This window comes from Ixodes scapularis, unplaced genomic scaffold, assembly GCF_016920785.2.
Source record: "Ixodes scapularis isolate PalLabHiFi unplaced genomic scaffold, ASM1692078v2 PGA_scaffold12__126_contigs__length_90152505, whole genome shotgun sequence".
Classification (NCBI taxonomy): Eukaryota; Metazoa; Arthropoda; class Arachnida; order Ixodida; family Ixodidae; genus Ixodes; species Ixodes scapularis.
Window position 1 is genome coordinate 16,595,305 of NW_024609838.1, and position 19,590 is coordinate 16,614,894.

At 48.8% G+C, this 19,590-nt stretch overlaps 1 protein-coding gene across 1 annotated transcript; it reads left to right on the forward strand.

Annotated features, from left to right (window-relative positions):
* Window positions 1–7,649: 7,649 nt before the first annotated feature.
* On the forward strand, window positions 7,650–19,563 carry LOC121835308 (phospholipid-transporting ATPase ABCA3-like). Its single transcript, XM_042289334.1, has 6 exons — window positions 7,650–8,040; window positions 10,301–10,560; window positions 15,602–15,798; window positions 17,310–17,595; window positions 18,904–19,054; window positions 19,553–19,563. Exons 1-6 carry the CDS (start codon window positions 7,650–7,652, stop codon window positions 19,561–19,563), a joined length of 1,296 nt encoding a protein of 431 aa, XP_042145268.1.
* The last annotated feature ends 27 nt before the right edge of the window (window positions 19,564–19,590 follow it).

Consider the following 19,590-nt stretch of genomic DNA (forward strand, 5'->3'; position numbering starts at 1 on the left):
CGCTAAGCCGGTGAACCGGATAGTCATGGCGGTCACCCGGTAACTCTACTGATAAGCGGGAAAGCTGTGGCCGTTTATCAGTTCGTGATACCGCGGCGAAGAACTGAAGCGAAAAGGCCGGCGACTCGCGAAAAACGGAAATGTTTTAATACACCTGGTTTCTACAAATTTAAAGCAAATTAGGGACAATGAAATAAAAATATCTACATAAAAGTGGAGCACGCATTAAGGATGTCTGCAATTGTAGTCTGTATAAAACAAAAAGATATATATCAGAAGTACAAAAAAGGGAATTTCACCGATCTTTATAAAGAGACACAGAAAAGGTATTTATTGTCGAAATTTTTACTCACCCATCTATTGTTCAATCTGCCCCCACAAGATATTTGTAGCATCAAATCTCCTTTATTTTTAATGCTGCTCAAGAATAAGATACTCAGGTTTGCTGCCAGCTTTCCAGTCATGTCGTTACGCACGAGGTTGTTTTAAGGTTGTAGAGCAGGTGTCGCCAAACTTACACTGTCCAAGAGCCGCAATCAAAATTGTCAATTTTTCGAGAGCAGCACTGGGAAGGGGGGGGGGGGGGTGACAGGAGGGAATATTGTTCTCTTGGCCTTTGCAATAACTGATTGTTTAGAAAACATACAGGAACTATGTTTCAGGGAGCTTTGGTTTCCTATCTGATCAATGTCTACCTTCATTTTCTGTTAAGTAGAGGGGAATTTCACACAAGTTGCCACACAAAATTGATGCTGCCTCAACCTAGCAGGTGGGAAGGCAGCAAAGTAGCGAATTTTAAAATCGAGATGATGTTTTCATCTAATTTGTTCCCTTCTGAACAGATCTTACTTAGAAAAGCTGATCAACATTGTATTTCATGTCATGTTTGCCGCCTGTTTCTTATTGTAATGTTTTCATCAACAAGCTTAGTGTTTCGTCCCAACTATTTTAATTTGGGAGTCCTCAGATTACGAGATCACTTGGCCAATGAAGAGCCGCATGCGGCGAGCCGAAGATTGGCCACCCCTGTCGTAGAGCATCTAAAGCACATATTCGTAATAGAATTAATCTTTGCAATGCGACTTTCATGACCAATCTGGACACAGAAAAGACGGTACTGATTTCAAGAAACTTTGAGTGAGTATAGTCACGACAATCTTGACTGCAGCAGCACTACGACATCACAGGTCTCTGTTTTGTTTGCCTCAGAGCAACGTTACTAAAACACTCAGTTGGGAAACTCGCAGTCGAAACCTGGGCCGCTGGCGTCCACCGAGACCAAGCTAAATGCGACAACAGCGCCACCCATTATCATTTGTCTGTACTGTGGTCACTCTGAGGTTTTTGAAAGCCTGTTTTTGCGTAAAAACAAACGAAAAAGACTCTTTTTGTATGAAATTTATTGGAGTTTAGTACCAAATGATGGGCGCGTGATGTTTTTATTATCTTTAGTTCGCAAGGTTTTGCGGAACAATTAATATTGTTTTTATAAAACCATGCCTCAGCCGGCCTTTCAGGTAGCGCGTCCCGACCTAGGTGCATTTTAACTTCAGTAGTTCGACGCGGCGCGTCCGCCGGGGGTCGGGGGTGACTCCTGTCTAAGCCAAAAATAGAAGTCACGCGCAGTTTCTCGAGTGGCCGCTGCGGGAGAAACGGCGTTGTGTTCGTCATTAGCTCGATGCTTGCCTATCTAGGTGGTACTGTCTCGGGAGGCTAACCTTTTGTGAACAGGAATTGCATGGCACCCGTATCTGCTGGTTTACGTAGGTCGACCTGTGTCTATAGTCGGGTTGACCTGTGTCTACAGTCAGGTCGACCCGTGTCGTAGGTCGGGTTGACCCGTGTCTACAGTCGGGTCAACCCATGTCTACAGTCAGGTCGACCAGTGTCTACGGTCAGGTCAACCCGTGTCTACGGTCGGGTCGACCCGTGTCTACGGTCGGGTCGACCCGTGTCTACGGTCGGGTCGACCCGTGTCGACGGTCGGGTCGACCCGTGTCTACGGTCGGGTCAACCCAACCACAAACAGCATGGTTCAGTCGGGTTGACCCGACCCGACTGAATACGGGACCTGTATGTCCATAACACCATATGACCCAAACGGGTAGGACCCGTACTAAAAGTATACGGTTTTTTTCAGCAGGGCCTCTAGAGCCACTAAATATATGCCACGCTTCGGAGTAACAACGCTTAGTCTTTTTGTTGCATAAAATCATTATTGCTTGTAATCTGAAGCTTTGTGTGAAATCTCAGACAACGGTTTTCCGTCCTCCATGAATATCTAAACAGTCCGCTGAGAGAAAAAAACGATATCGTCTTAACTTTTTGACACCGTACCCGAAACTCAGGAAGTCGCATTTTCGAACCTTAAAGGGGCACTAAAGTCCTTTCTCAGATCCACGTTCTATAAACATAGCTCAATTTACGATCTCTAAGCATCCGAAAAAACCCGAAATTATGATTAAAGCTCCCGACACTTACCGTCGACGCGGAACGACAGATGGCGCTACCGAACTTTGTTGAATATGGTCGAACAACGGACGGCGCCTGCCAGCCACTCAAGAGCGATGGGTCCCCGCGCGTCTCGAATGGCTGACAGGCGCCCCCTTGTCGTTCCGCGCCGACGATAAGTGTCGAGAACTTTGATCACTTCTTTTATTATGCAAATCGGCCGCGTATGAATGTAATTTCGTTTTTAATGCGTTAACCATTAGAACACTCGTTTCGACGAAACCCCGGCGGTGTCTCTCGTTTGTCAGTTGTCGCGTGCGACGCTTTCATTGGTCCAAAGCGCCAAAGTACTCTGACAGGCAGAGTACAAAAAAAAAGTGAAAAAAATCACAGAAAGATTTATTGGTGTATTTTGGGGGAATCTGTTAGCATGAACCTTGGGAAACGGCAAACACATGCCCTTTGAGAAACGCTAACACTGAGCCCGTAACAAGGCCAAAAAGAGGCAGTAAAAAACAGGGGAAGCAAAAGAGAAAGCCAAAAGAAAAAAATGAATGAGTCAGCGTTAACGCTTCCCAAAGGGAGGCGTGTGTAGCGTTTCCAAGGGTCATGCTAGCGCACTCGCTAAGAGTCCACCAAGGGGTCTTCCTGTAATTTGTTTTAGGATGATTAGAGCTCGTAGATTGAAATTTGACAATAAAACAAGGATTTCAAAAAGCACTTTAGTGCCCCTTTAACTTATCGCCAGTTGCGTCCTCGCTCTTCACAAATTACCAATATATGGTGACGTCCACAAGAGTATCTGGGAAAGGATTGCTCACACCCTAACCGTTTTTTATTTGAGTGTTCTAGGCATCTTTATGGAGCTTCATGTTCAATAATGACGCTTATCGCAGTTATTACATGCATGAACGTATGTGGTGTATAGCGCACTTTTATTGGGAAGTCTTTGTTGTATCGCTAGCGTTTCATTTTCAATGAACTTTACTCTAACACTTGAAGCAGTCCTGGCAGCATGTATTGTACAAAAGAGGTCCTCAGGATTACCTAGGGAATCATACGCGTCCTGTGAACGTCCGTGGAACGACCATAGCACCTCCATGAATGTTCCAGCGTTCTATGAATGCCCTCTGGACATTCACCAAACTCATCTGTGCTTCCAGACTTGAACGTAACGCGTCACCAATTGGTCAATACTTCAGCTTGAGTGAGTTGGTAGTTCATGATTACACTTCACAGCGCACAAGAACAGACTACAGCACCAGCCACCTTCCAGCGTGTCATGGACACCGTGCTGGCAGGAGTTCACTCGCACAAAAAAAAAAAAAAAAAACACCCACACAGCAATGACGCTCAACTCTGGTTTGCATTGCGCTCCTTTTTCATCTTCTTTTACTCTTAGATATAAAGAAATAATTCAAACTGCAGCTCATATTGCTGGGTAACTTTCCCTAAACAGTCTATTTAGAAAAGGGTACTGTAATATTCTCAGTTTGGTGGTTGTACGGGCCCGAATTTTGAGCGAGAGAAGCGCGGGCTTCTCGCAGTGGTCCGTGCTCGGCTTTTGATAGAATCTCTCCGTAACGTTAACCCCGGGGTTTCTGATTAAATAAGTCGACAGCTACCGGTGTCCTTCCTCGCCCTTGGCGGGTCCCGCGAGGACGCGGGCCCCCGCCGTTACAGGGTGTTGTCTTCAATGCGCCTCAAACCCGACAGTGACCACAGCTGCTGCAGCACCAGCAGCTGCTTTATCCCGACAGCGACGTGACAACACGTCGTCACCACCAATGTTCAAGGCCATCCACGTAGCCCTGCGCCGGTACACGGCAGCACCTCTCGGATCACCATCTCACTACCAACACGGGCCTCCTCCAAAATACAAAAGTTACCCTAGTGATATGAGCTGCAGATTGAATTAGGTCTTCATATATAAGAGTAAGAGAAAATGCAGAGGTAGCGTAATGCAAACCAGAGTTGAGAGAGTCGGCGCTGTGTGGGTGCTCTTTCTTTGTGTGAGTGAACTTTTGAAGGGTGTCTGTTGTTGTGCGCAATGAAGTGTGCGCGTCACCAACGACGCGTTCCTTGCACCTATGCGGGGTGCAAGCCGCCCGCTTCTTGCGCAGGAGTCGCGGTCACGTCAGAAAAACGCAAAGCTCTGATTGACTGTGATTGAGAAATAATGGGTAGACCTCAAAGCAGGCTGCCTTGAGGTATACCCACTATCCAATTCATACAGAACCAATCAGAGCTCGGCGTTCTGACGTCACCACAACCCCTGCTAAAGAAGCAGACGACTTGCACTCCACATGGTCATTGACAGGTTAAGAGTTCAGAGAAAACTCCCCCCCCCCCCCCCTCTCCCCTTCAGCAGAGCGAACGCTGAGAGGAGGCGAGCTCCTCGCCAGCCTTCGCTCTGCTAAAGGAGAAAAGGTGGGAGGAACTTCCACTTTACTCTTGACCTCTCACCGACTATAGTTGCTTTTTTCGGTAACGAAGTAACGACCTAGCTACTTGTTAATAAAAGGAGCGAGCAAATGTTAGCTTTTCATTAAGTGACGTAACGGCATTTAGTTACTTCTGGAGGGGAACGTGTACGACGCGAGTACCCACCTATTGTTCTCACCCCAGTTCGCGTCTACAATTTGTACGACGAGAAAACTCTGGATAGACCATGAAGAGGTATTCACAAGGTACGTCAGTATTGACACGGTCACCCACGAATGAGCGCGTTAAAAAAGCGAGGAATCATTAACGGCGTCATATATTGGAAGCGGCTCTGATTCATAAAGAAGGGTACATTCGGGGTAACGATAAAATAACACGTTACGTTTGAGCTGAGGTAACGCGTTCATTTTGAATTGCAGTGGCCAAGAACCTGCTTAATTACTTTTGGGTGCGTAACGAGTAAAGGTATTCCGTTCCTCTATTTCAGCGACCTGTACATATGTATGTTGCTTCCTGGGACCTGTCCTATTTAATGATACAGGTGAGGGGCATTCCACGCGACCGCGTGCGGCTGGAGGTGGTGACCCTTCTCCGGGACGTAGGCCTGACGTCGGTGAGCGACCAGCTCGCCGTCTCTCTGTCTTCGGGGCTACAGCGACGCCTCTGCACTGCGCTGGCAGTCATCGGGAACCCCAAGGTGACGACGATGCGGTGTATTTTCTGTTCAAAACCTGGCACAAACGCTGGCGTACTTTATGCACACTAGTTCGTTTCGAAGGGTGCTGTCACTATCGTTTTTACCTGTCCCAAAACGAATAGAATAAAATACTATATTAGTTTATTCGCGTGAAATACTACCTGCAAATAGTGCCGGCGTAAGGATTGCCGATAGACCCTTTTTAAAACCTCCTCAGGCAACATTTATGGTCACCATTTGTTGGGAAATTATCCAGGAAGAATTGAATAACGTACAACTAACTGCCACAGAACGGAACAGGGACGACGGATAATTGGAACTACCTTGTGCGTTGCTCCGGCCCAAAGTCTCCACACTGTCTCCCAGTGGGCCCGGTGCCGGGGTAACGCCGACTAGGTTTAACCAGAAGAAAATTGGCGTCTCCCTCGCCGGGAGGAAGAGGCGGGGGATGATGTTTTTAGTTTTTTTTCCCGATCCCCTTAAAGGTCATGGTTATATGCCACACCGTGTGGTGATACTATAGTTACGAAATTACAGATATTAAGCAAATTGGCGAAGGAAAGAAATCACACTTTTAGATCTTATTCTCTAGGCTAGGTGGCGCAACCTACCACCCGTTATATATGGTACAGCCGTTAGCATCCCTCCATCCATCGGCACAAAGCGTGCGATTGGATCAGAGTCCCTGACGAACGTCTACGCAGCCCTCGTGTCCGATACGTCCGATATCTGCTGAGAGGATGTTGCCAAACAATGGCGGACCATGGCCTTTTAGATTCTTGACGCTCACAGCTCGCCTTCGATCCTTCCAAACGCTCGTTTGCTCAGCAGAAGGAGCGTATAGCATAACTTCTGCATAGCTTCGCAAAGACAAGATACGGAGCCATTTATGATGCTGATACCACCATCCTGGACGACGATGACGACGGTGACAGGAAGCTTTACCGGGTGACCGTGGCACAACGTTTCAAGCCTTCATGAATGCCTTGGGGGTGGTGGCCGTCTCTTTCGACTTGGCCCCCTCCTGCAACCCGCTGTCTTCGCTGAGTTGAGTGACCGCACCACCCGGTCGACCAGACTGCCGGGGTGTTAACATCTGAAACCTTCGTTGAACAGCCCTCAAGATCGCCTGGCCTCGCTGGCTGACTCGCCCTCAACCGCCCCCGAACTTCCAAAACTTGGTCTGCGGTTTTCGCGACGATCAAGAAAACACGTTGTCCTCCATGCTGTATATTATATATCGTCACATAATTACCATCTAGACGCGGTAGCGAAAGTATCCGTGGTACGAGCTGTTGCCTTTCTACCGTGCTGCGGCTTTCCTGAGCCAATAAATCTTATTATTATTATTGATGTTAATAATATTCCAAAAGTTAAATGTGTGGACGCGGTATACAGCTCGTAATTTCGTTAACACTGGAAAGGATGCGTCGCGCCAGAGTATAAATATATACCCGATTCAAAAGTCACTCAGCTGGTACTCTGGCTCTGGCAGCAATGTGTGTAGTGGTAAGAAGCAACCACTACAGTTCGGTCAAACAAACGCCTTTTTATCCTGGCAGCTAGCCAAGCAAGCTCGATGTTTGTGATTCTAGCTCTGTACCAGCGCCACCGCGCCACAAAAACAACCTCGAGTCATTTTTTTTTTCTATGTCAGTCTTTCCCGACGAATGGAACGGTCGGAGCATAACGTTCCGCGCCAAGAATCTCGGGGGCCATGGACGGAGTGAAATAATTGGTTCAGCAGCTACACACTAGGTGGCGCAAACTTTTGTAAGGGGTCTATTGTGCCTGCTCTGTACCTAGCTTCATAATGGCGGCGCCCAAAACGAAAACTAACGTACAGTATTGATACTCTAAACGTAACCTGTTCAGTTACGAGTCTCCGTCTGGTCGCACTCAGATCGTGGTGCTAGATGAGCCGACTGCCAACATGGACCCGGACGGCCGCCGCGAGATGTGGGAGCTCCTGCTCAAGGTCCGGCGCCACTCAACCATCTTGCTCACTACCCAGCACCTTGACGAGGCCGACGTCCTGGGCGACCGCATCGCTATCATGGCCAATGGCCGCATCCGGTGTATAGGTTCGCCGACCTTCCTCAAGCAACGCTTCACCACGGGTTACCACCTCCAAGTGAACAAGACGCCCCAATGCAACCTGTTCGCCATCGAGTTCCTGCTGCGCAAGTACGCGCCCCGGGCACATCTGCAGAGCGACTCAGACAACGAGGCCATGTTCGTGCTGGGGCAGATCGTGGCCATCAGGCACACCATCACCATGTTCAAGGAACTGGAGCAGCGCAAGGAGGAACTGGGCTTTGAGTCGCTGGGCCTGGCCGTCACGACGCTTGAGGACGTGCTCATGCGGGTCGGTGAGGAGCACCACATCCAACGACACCACATGCAGCCGGACGCCGATGACAACCAGGAAATGATCGAAGCCAGACGTATGACTCGCCGTTGTTGTCTAGGGCAATGCAGAGATCGGGAGAAAAACGGGTGGTCTTGTAAATTGTTCAAAGGGGAACTCCGCCGATTTTTTTAGCTACCTAATCCAAACATGCCATCTGAATGCGGATGGCTTCCTGATTCTGAAATGCTATATCGTTCCCCAAAATTCACTCTAGTTCAGTGGTTCCCAACCATTGATGTTTCGTGGACCTTTTGTAGATCGGCGGAGATGACGGAGGACCCTGCTCGTGTCGAGGGGAGCGGGATGGGATAGGCAAATATGATACTGATCTAATAAATCAATATAAATAAGGGCTATAATGTGAAGTAGACTTCTGTCATTGACATAAACACGAGAAAACTCATTCGCAAATTGGAAAGTTTCGTCTCAATCTAAAAGAAATACAACTTTTATTTCCGGGCTTGATTGATGAGGCAAAGCTTGCGGACCCTTACAATGTCTCGCGGATACCGAAAGGTCCGCTGACCTGCTCTAATTAAAAGGAAATTATATTTTGTTTTCTACCGAAACCAGAACTCCGTTCTTCCTAGTTGTTTCCCAGTTTTCCTCGCCATCCAAACGTGACGTCACCGGCGTGAAGCGAGGAGCGCGGCCGGCAATCGGGTACGGTCCCGCCCGCCTTTATCACGTCTAGCGGCAAGAAAACAGGGACGAAATGGCTATCTGAAGGTGATGATAATATCTAGTTGCAGAAAGTATGACCTTGGCCTACGTCCAGAACTATGAAGAAAAAAAATATTAGGTACATCTAAGTACTTCTTATGAGTTGTGAATGCGAAAGCGTGTACATCATTCTTGCTCTACGCGTGTTGGTGCGCTGACCTGGCGCTGACGGACACGCAGCGCCATGTGGTGGCCGGTCGTTGAAACTGACGCGCAACGACGGTTTCAACGACCGGCTAGTTCATGGCGCTGCGTGTCCGGCGAATGGGAGCCTGGTGAACGCGCGCTAAACAATGGGATCAAAGCGGTGTAAACGGTGCCGTGGCTAGCTTTGCGCGTGGTTAAAGTTTCATAGCTGGGAGCTGGCTTGACTTGGAAAAGGAGGGGAGGGTACAAAGGGGAGGGTATGCCCCTGCTCCCCCTCCGTACGCTCCCCTCCTCCTTACCTGCTGTTCTCAACTTTAGCGGAAAATTTTTGCGAAATTTCCCGCTAAATTAAGCGAAAATTTCCCCGCTAAATTTAGTGGGGAAATATTTCTACTAAATCTAGCGAAAACATTACCAACATTTTCCCGCAAAATTTAGAGGGAACATTAGTGAAAATTTCCTTTCTAAATTTAGAGGGAAAGTGAATTGGTGTTGAGGTCACATGACGTCAATTTTCCCGCTTGATATAGTGGTGAAATTTTTCGCCAAATTTAGCGGGAAAATTTTTTCGTTGAATTTAGCGGGGTCTTTTTCTAATTAATCTAGCGGGAAAATATTCCCGCTAAATTTAGCAGGAAAATTTTTCCGCTAAATTTAGCGGAAAACTTTTTTCCTAAATTTAGTGTGTTTCTGTCGGCGCCGGCGAACATGGCGGCGCCTTAATACTCGCACTGTAAAGCTGGGAGCACGTTCAATTCGGCATTGGTGCTTTCGCATTCACAACTCACTAGAAATGCTTAGGTGTCCTCGGAATTTCTGTTTAGAGTGTATATCAAAGCCAGTCTTCTAAAGCCACGTAGAGCTTAAGTAGCGCAGGGCGTGGCCTATTGTTATCTAGATTCTTGCTTGGCTCACAGCAAACCTTTTTTTTTTTTTTGTACTTTTTTTTTGTACTACGCTTAGGTTGTTATTAAGGACTTTTATCAAACCGGTTAGCGTGTTGTCTTCCGCGTACCACACTGCTGGAGAATTTGAAGCATGCTTTTAAGCGCATGCCCGTAAGTGATACCCTGACAGCGGTGTGCGAGTTTGAAAGCAGGCTTCAAAGGCTCCAGTGATGTGGTACCGGGAACTCGGTGACGGTTTGCTAAAAGTCCCTATTGTTAGATTTCCACCATTTCATTCGTATTCCCAATAGGGAGTTTCAGTGGACCGTGTTTCCTTCTCCGCTAACCCTCCGTTACGAAGAAACCGCCACTGCGCCTGCGCGCCGATGTCCTTGGCTGTAGAATTCAGGTGTAGCGGAGGGGCTGAGCGGAGCGGGAAACACGGTCTACTAAAACTCGCCAATGTCTCCCTAGCTGGGTCGTGGTGTGGCGTCGAACTGAAGCTGAGGCTGATACATCCCCGCTTTTCTGAAACAGAGTCGGTGATAAAGGTGATTGTGAGCACCAAGCGCTTCAAGCCGAGCCTGGTGAAGAAGACTTTCGCGCTGCTCTCGAAGCGGGCCATCTGCACCCGACGCCAGTGGAGGATGCCGCTGTTCAGCTGGATCCTACCGCCACTCCTGCTCTTTCTGCTCTTCTTCCTCGAGAACGCGACCCTCCGAGGGAGCGGCTACGCCAGGGGCGGCAGGGACAACGAGCTGGGCTACCGCTTCCACAAAGTCCTCGGCTCTGGCCATGTACGTACAGCACTGCCCTGCTGCGCGATGGGGGACCCGCGTGCCGCAGTCGACAATATGGTTCATGGGACGCGTCTTTGACTGGTGGGTCGACCGCGTCCTCAAAAGTGGTCCCTCGACTTCCGCCTGATGACGTCATAGAAGGGTCATGCTGTCGCCGGTCGCGATCCTGGCGGTGTCGGAGCAGTGGTAGTGGCAGACGCATGTTCTGCTGCCGGTTTCACTCCAGCTTGACAGTCCACGAAACTTCGGCAGCCAGAAGTTAGGACGCCACGACGAATTCTGCCATAGCCTCCTTTGTGCTCACAAAGGCTGGCAGTTTGACGAGGGAGCCATAGAGTGCCCGGTCCCAGATTTGGAGCACGAGGATCTGGTAGCAGAGAACATTTCTCGGGGAACCTGGACGTCAGCGCACAGCTTTTGCAGCGGCGAGGACCCGAAACATGGTTTTCAAACCCGAAGAGAAGCGAAGCGGTAGCGCGAGGAATGCGAGGAGCACGAGCGGACATTCCATCGCTCGGGAGAAGTGTGTTTCGGCGTCTCGCCGCAGCGGGCCGCCAGTCAAGTGGCTCTCCTGTCATTCGTTGTCTGCCGCTCCACCTTTGGCGATCTGTCAGGCTTTGTTAGTATGGAGGAAGCTATGACTCGGCACTCCCGTACTCTCTGTCTCTCTTTCTTTCTTTTTTTTTTTTCTTCTTTTTCTGAATTACGCTCTATTGTTGGGATAGCGGCAGCCAATGGCATGACACTCCGGCTTTTATGACGCCATTTTTCGCCACTTGGGAACCACTCTCATTGCATCGCTGGTGTGCATGCCTTGCACGCGACATCATATGGCACCGTATACCAGCCGCCATTGCTCCGTACCAAGCTCCTTGTCCTGTACCCTCTGCAGCATACATTTCGTACCATCGAATTATTTTTTTTTTTATCGTTCTCGCTGATTTTCGAACGAATTCTATCGATCATACTAACAAATTCGATTGTCTCAAGCATATGCTGGAGAAGTTAGAGGCACTGGAGTATGGTACAGGCGCAATGGCGGCGGCTGACGTGACGTCAGTGCAAGCCATAATATAGGATGATAAACTCTGATAAATACCACAGATGGAGACGCGTTCCAGGCCCCGTGGTCGACAAACTGAAAAGGCTACGCGCACTTTTTTTTCATCGTTTGATTGAATTACGCCGTTTTCCTTTTGCAGCAATAACAAGAAATTACCATGCACTATATGCACGAACAGTTTACGAAACGCGGGGTAGGGCTTATGATCTTCTAGCCTCGTGATTGATTCTTGGTCGACTTTCTGCTAAAGGAGCAATCTCATTGGCTGAAGAGCGACAATAGGATGCTCACAACTCCCCAGGCTCTGTGTTATGTTTTTTTTTTTTTTTATATTTTTTTAAAGACGTCAGTGACTTTATGCGAAGGGCAGGTTCGTCTGCTTCAGGCACAGGGGTTGCGATGATGTCAGAACGTCAAACCCTTACTGGCTGATCGAAAAAAAAAAAAAATAGGGGGTAGACCGTGAGGCATGTCGCATTGAGGTCTACCACTATCTTTCCAATCAAAGCCAATCAGAGTTCGCCGTCGCTCTGACGTTACCGAAGCTCCTGCTCAAGAAGCAGACGACTTGCTCGCCGCAAAAACGTCAAAAACAGCAAAGGCTTGGAGCGAGAGTTCTTAACTTTAGAAGTCGCGCAACCTAGCCTGGTGTCCGCAACCCCTGCTGTGGTTTTTGGAGAGGATTACCTATATTCTTATCCACTGCAGCAAGCGCGACGGCTGAATATTGCGGCTGAGCATTCGTACTCAACTGGTAGGAAATGGGCAGATTACCTCGTGACCTCGTGCACAGAAACGTATCGCAGCACCCGGCCTCGAGGTCTCCCTAATGTCGGGTTTGGTTGACTTGAACCGCTTCTAGGGTCAGATGACTTTATTTTGTAGGCTTTTCACATATCAGTATCTTTTCAATTCTTGTAAATATACAGGCCAGGGTGTGCAATCTCAACGACCCGGCACGCGCGTGTCCGTGTGGTTACGAAAAAGCGAACAAAAAACGCTCTATGTGCACTACCACAAAATAAAAAATGGCACCAGCCAGCAGACTTTTGGCCAATCAATGGCCAGTGGATGGCAATGGTCCTTTGGCCAGATGCCAGACAGTGGCCAGTCATCGGCCGATGAATGGCCTTTCTCTGTCCATTGGCCACTTGCCACTGGCCATCAGCCATCGGCCAACCATTGGCCAATTCTTGGCCAAAATCTGTTCTGCTTAGAGAAGCAGAGTGAAAAAAAGTAATCACAATATATGTTTTTTATTTACGTAATACTTGAAACAGGATTAAAAGCAATTTGCAGTTTTTGTAACATAGTATCGCCGCTTTCAACACATGTGCTCCAACGCTTCACCAACGCGTAGATACTATGGAAGAACATTTTGCTGGTTTGTTACAAAGACAGGGATGCACCACCGCTTTCAGCCCAGTCCCTGTGCGGAGCTTCATTCCGCCGAGAACTGCTTGGGGTGTTTCTGACACACTAAAATCGCTCGGTGCCAGGTCCTTTAAATGTAAGGGATGCGTAATGCGCTGGAAACGTAGACCTTCAATATTTTACCGCTGTCTCATGTGCCTTGTGAGGTTCCTCTCGTCCCGTTGCAGCAACTCACCAAAGGTCAGAAAACCACGACGCTTAGACTTGATCAAAGATTTAAAGTTGTTCTCGAGGAGGTTTTGATACAACGTGCAGTTGACGCCGAGTTTCTTGGACAAGTAATGTTTGATTATTGTCCCTTCACGGCCACAGAAGACCGTAAGCATGACCTCGCCCTGCATCGGAACTGCTGGGAACGTCTTTGGAGTTGGCAACGAAGTGTGGTTCCACTCTTTGCTTGCCTGCTTGGTCTCAGACTGGGCATAGTGAATATAACAATCATCCCGAGTGACGATACGTAAAAAAAATTATCTCCCTCGGCTTCATAGCGTCGGAGCAGCGTCTCGCACAAATCCACGTTGCGCTCCTTAAGAAGTATTCACACGAGGGATGCTTTTCGGGAAAGGTAAGCGTGACGTCAATGATCGACCGAAACCAGCTGCACTCCCTCCCCGATTCAAGCATTCACACGAACGGCGGGGAGCCGATGTAGGACCAAAGTCATTGAGGCGTCCATAAAACGGTGTTAGGTGCAGAAGACAACGAGCTGCTTCCGGCTAAAAGAAAGACTCCTTTTGAATAGGCCGATGCAACACAATAAACATAGAATCAAGAGTCAGTTGGAAAAGGAGCAGCTTGAAGGCGGCATTGAGGAATATCAAAAACTCCTTCGGGTGCCTCGGACGCTTTGCGCAACAGCGCAAGCCACAACAAGTTATACGATCCTGATGCAACCGCTCTTGTCTCGCTGAGCAAAACCTGTTAAGGTTGCCAGACACGTCGAACAAAATACCTCAAATTGCAAAGAGATCTCGCGCCAAGATGGGGAGGGGAGTGCTTGCGCAAAGGTGTGACGTTGTTATTAGGTAATCCGCAGCCAGGGGAGCAAAGGGAAGGATTCATCCTCCGTTTGAATACCCCTTCAAAGTGTGGCGTAGGGCGTTTTGGAACCAACCTTGCGGACACTTTATATCACTACACAATATAATGAATATTACGGTTCATCGAGCTATGACCAACGTTCAATTTTTGAGCCATTTCATAGGTAGGGACACGGAGGTTTTTCTGTAAAAGCCGTTCGACATCTAATATTGAGTGCAGCGTCGTCGAAGGGTAAGGACGGCCGAAACAAGCTGCATCAGACAGACCTGAGTTTAGGCTTTGAAAAATTTTGTACCACTCGTACACCTGTTGAAGTGGCACACAGAAGCCTCCATAGGGCTTCGACATTTTGCGACGAATAACCGGAAACTGTACGTGCTCTGCACCCGAAAACCGGATTAATGAGCGCTGCTCCTCCCTGAAAAGCGCTTTCAAGGAAGTGTCCATTTTGAGAGTGCCGGGTCACGTGACATTTTCCGGCAGGCCGCTGGGTATGCGTACACAGCTCACTTTATTGCGGGGCCAAACGATATTTGAAGTGCAGCAGTCTATCGCGAGATTTTAATTCTTTATTACTAGATTACAGTTACCTTTACAGCGAAGCTGTCTATGGCTAGGGTTCTGTGGATTTATTTTACGTGCGTCAACATAGAGTTCCTGTATAGGCTCCCTACGGGAGCCAGAGTTGCGCATTTGTTTTCCCCGCGCCGCCACGCCGCTATTCGCCGAGATCCATCACGTGAGGAGCAAAGCATCCGGTGGCGTGCAAGAAAGCCACCTTTACGGTCGCTCCGCCGACGTTTCTCTTGCCCCGGCGTATGTTTCCCTGCTTTCTGCCTCCTTTTCCTCCTCTCCTGTTTTCCATGCGCGGCGGCGCGCGCGGCGCCGCTATTCGCCAAATTTAGTCACGTGAGGAGCAAAGCATCCAGCTCGTGCGGGAAAGCCGGCGCTACGGCCACGCGCCGAGGCTGAATGCGCAACTCTGCTACCGTAGGTAGCATATACAGGAACTCTACGTCAACAAAACCTTGCGCGCCCTCTTTTTGTCGTTATTCCAAGCGCTTGCATGCCTAGTTTCCTTCCGCTCTCCCGAGGTGGCGCTCCCAGCGTGCGTGTAGTTTTCTCCGCCTCCTCGGGGCGGCGATAGTTGGTACCTTTTTCCAAATTCTGTGCCACGTCTGTGTCGCGTGCTAAACAGTTTCGCTGGTTATCTACCTTCACAGAGCAGAATGGCTCATAATTTTTTCTTTATTCTTCCTTGCACTTGCTTTACATCATTGGGTACGTGCCTTAAGTTGTGCTCGGCTGATGGGCTTGCAAACCGTTTTTGGTAGAGGCTATTCACGCGAATTCTGTCCGCCATCTGGTTGAGCTCTTTTGAGCGATATGTGGCTTATGATACCTAGACACGCGCGAGCTTGATGGCGTCGGAAAACGGGGTAGACGATAGGCGGGGTGTTCTTCTGACAATGCTTTTTTTTTTCTCTCTCTTCCCGCCAGGGTTTCATGCAGTACGACACGCAGTCCGAGTTCATTGAGAAGTACCTCGGAAATGTTCTGAGTGAGCAAAACTTTGAAGCGGTGAATTTGCCTTCGGGAGTGGACGTCATGGAGTACCTGCTGGACATGGGTCGGACCACGCTGCGCGAATACGTTTTCGACGAGCACGCTGGCTTCCAGTTTACCAAGCAAGCCGGGTGCGTTCGTCTCGCCTACCACCTAAAAAGCGCAGAAGCATTTTCTTTTTTTTGGACTACGGTCATAGCTCCAGGTCGCCGGTTACAGTCACATGCCGGTTAGAAACAACGAGGTATAAGGCTCCGACGCGTGTATTATCGCGCCGAAAAGTGCACATACTGCTATATCTGAGCAAATGTCTTCGTGGTTCGATACATTACTAGAAATTGGATCTAGCGGCCCCATGGCTTAGGCCGTAGTTCATCTTATATGAGTGCGACGATGAGAAGAAAGTTACGTGGAAAATTTTAAATGAACTCCTCTCTTTAATGCCACCTCGCGACGGTATACCGCTTCCTCGGCATCATCGTGCTGAAACTTGAGGCTTTCGACGAGCATCTTTTGTTTACTAAGATTTCTGCGCATATACAGGACCGCAGCTCGTGGCAGTACGCTCGTTTAAAAACAATTTATTGCACTTGCGTCATAGGTATGGAGTTCTAAGTTAGAATATAAGTACGTTTAGAAAGTCTGAGAATAAGTTGAGAAGTGGATAGAACAAAATTGTAATTTCAAAATTTTTCTGAAAGAACAACGCTGTAATTCCAAAATTGTCTCCAAGAACAAAGTGGTAATTTCGAAATCGTATAAAAGGGGGCCATGTGTTAACCACAAGATAAAAAAAGAAAACAAAATAGGCCGTGATCTATATCTCAAAATCACTATGATGCCTGGAATTTGGTGTTTAAGCGGGTTTATTTTTATTTAGAAGACACATTAAACGGTCGTCTCGGGAAATGAATAAGAGCCTATCTTTTAATAATTTCCCATCCTATTCATCACAAAAATGCACGCCTCGTGACATCGGGTCACGTGATGTCAACTTACCGGGAAACAAAATTGATGATTAAGGCCCAAAACAATGTGCGGAGACTGCATTCTTTTCGTCATCTTCCTCGGCCCAGATTAAGCACAACTGCCGAGTTCGGTTGGAGCTCTTGTTCAATCTCTGCCTTTCTTATTGAGCCCTAGCGGCTACGTCCACTGAGTTTTCAACTTCAGCGCCAGGGGCCCGATGGTCTAGATGTCCTTCCCAATAACGTGCTACCACTCATCAAGGGAAAGCATGCCGTCGCCTGTCGCGCTCCCAAAAGTCCAGTAGTGAAGTGACGATATTGGTCATTTCACGCCAACTTTTCCGCTAAATTTAGCGTGGAAACTGAATTAGGACGTATACTGTATAGGTCACGTGACGGTGATTTACTCGCTTAATTACCGGGGAAATGCACAGACGGTCGAGCGGACAAACGCTATGAATGAGCATTCCATGTTTAATACAAAAGCCAGTACGAGCTGTAGCCACTGTAGCCATCGCTGTATTGTGGACAAGAAACCGGGCTCAGGCTTAGCAAAGGGTTTAATTGGGCTAGTTGGTGCTTAGCTTAAAAAAGAATAAGAGCGTCGTAAACAACAAGGACGAAGACGAAGTAAGACAGGCTCGGCTCATGGGATAGTAATCGCGCATGCGCAGAACGCTCCTGTGGTACAACGGGCAGAACCCCCACGCCGGCCTCTTGGTGCTCGTGGCGTACAACACGGCACGGTTGCGCAACTTGACTGGGAGCCCCAGGTCGCGCATGACATTCAGCGTACGCGCGCATCCCGTGGCCCTGATCGAGGAGGGCGAGGCCGAGCAGAACCAGAACACGTACCGCGAGGTGATGCCCAAGATTCTGCGCTCCATCCTCTTCCCCATGGTGTCCAGCCTCATGTGCAGCAACTTCGTCATCTTCCCCATCACCGAGCGGGTGGTCCAGGTAAGTTCGGAGGCTCCACACGCGGCAGGCAAGAAAATTAGGCTGCGCGACAGGCAACCGCAGAACGACGACGAAAACGAGTGTTGTATTGGCAAGGAGATCCAACTGAAGGGCAAATAGTTTACTAAGGAATGCATCTTATATCATATGGGCACCCCGAACCGCAGTTAAGTGTGACTGAGGTCAGACTTAACTGCCCTTAAGGATCATGTAGCTAGGGTATACACGCTTGCAAGTCCGGCTTCAGGGCGCCGCCATCTTGCTCGCTTGGGTTGCGCTTGGACGCGTCATAATCTGATTACGAAGCCTTGTTAAGGCGTCGTAATCAGATTATGGCCGCACCCAAGCGCACCCAACTGAGCAAGATGGCGGCACCCTGAGACCAGACTTGACTGCTAGGATTACTTGAGCGTAGCTGCGGTTCAGGATGCCCGTCGGGCCACATCAACCGCAGTTAAATATAATCTAATTAAATCAGTTAAATTCTAAGCTAGGTAGCGCAAGTTCCCGCTCGTTATAAAGTGTACGGCTACGAGTATCCATCCATTCATTCATCCATGTACACAATAACACTTAACTGCGGTTAGGGCTGCCCGTAAAAATATAGGTATTACTTGGCGAAAATTGAGTGCCTTGGTGTCGACAGCTTTTGCACGGTAGGGATGTTGGGACGGGTGCAGGCTTGGAATTTTTTCCTTTAAATTGTCGTGCCTTTTAGAGAGCAGACGATGTCTTGGCGAATCCGGTATATCGGCGCATTGGCTGGCGGCAGCCCTTTTCCTCGGCGCAGCGCATTGCGCCTTCTTTCGGGGCTGTCTCCACAGGTTTGGATTATGTAGGCGTACTGCCTACAGCATCCAGACCAAAATCCAAATGAGTGGATTAAAATGTGTGGAAAGGCATTGGTGAAGGGGACGCTTCGCCCAGCGTTTTTTTTTTTTTAGAGAGCTTGGGACCCAAAGCAAAGCGTGCATAGATACTGCATCTTTTTCTTCATCTTTCTCGGCTCAGATTCGGCTGGAACTCTCGTTCAACCGGTGCTTTACTCATTGGTCCCTAGCGGCTACGTCAATCAAGTGTTAAACTTTGCCGCCAGGGGTTCGACGCTCTAAATGTGCCTCCCCCTAACACGCTACATGTCAACAAGAGAATGCGTGCCATTACCGGTCGCGCTTTCAACAGCCCAGTAGTGAAGCGACGATGTTCTTTGGGTTCTCTCTCTGTTTCTAAGTTCTGATCAACGTTAAGATTTTTTTTTAAAGCGGTGTACATCTCAATAGAGCTTTAGAAGATTTCGCTCTCACTCAGGTGAAGCACCTGCACCTCATGGGTGGCGTGAGCACGCTCCTCTACTGGTCCGTCCACTTCTTCTGGGACTTCTTATTCTACATGGGCACGGCGCTCTTCGTGCTCCCACCTATTCTTTTGCAGGCCGAAAGTTTCACGGACACAGACCTTCGTAAGTTCCTCAGACTACGGTGCCTGCCGGGGCGCGTCTTCGACTGCGTGTCCACTTAGCGTCCTGTCCCGCCAATGCATCGAAAAGGGGTCCCCAAGTGGCAACGAGTGACGTCACAGAAGCCAGAGTGCCAGCCATGATGTCGGATGTCGCGATCCTGATGGTTGGTAGTAGAAGTTCCGGGGGAAAAAAACCACAAACAATTGTGGGTCTCGCTGTCGTCGCAGCGCCTCAACTACTGATTGCCGAAGCTTCCGTGGCAACATATGATGGAGAGGGACCTGCAGCAGAACTGGCGTCTGTCACGTTCACTGTCGCTGCTGTGACGCCGTCAGAATCGCGGCCTGCGACATGACGCTTCTATGACGTCATGAAACCGAAATCGAGGGGACTACTTTTTTGGACGCAGTAAACACATCAGTCGGAAGCGAGTACCGGGTGCCGTGCTAAAACTCTATACTAGACGGGAGTTAAAGGTCCACTGTGACTGGTTTTTAGACGACTTGTAATGAATCCATTGCAACTACTTCCGCAAG

What these genes read in the sequence shown, in the direction of transcription:
- LOC121835308 (XM_042289334.1), top strand. Translation starts at nt 7,650, where the DNA reads ATGGCCAATGGCCGCATCCGGTGTATAGGTTCGCCGACCTTCCTCAAG. An exon ending in GGAAATGATCGAAGCCAGAC is followed by an intron (nt 8,041 to 10,300) that starts GTATGACTCGCC and finishes TTTCTGAAACAG; the next exon opens with AGTCGGTGATAAAGGTGATT. An exon ending in TCACCGAGCGGGTGGTCCAG is followed by an intron (nt 17,596 to 18,903) that starts GTAAGTTCGGAG and finishes GCTCTCACTCAG; the next exon opens with GTGAAGCACCTGCACCTCAT.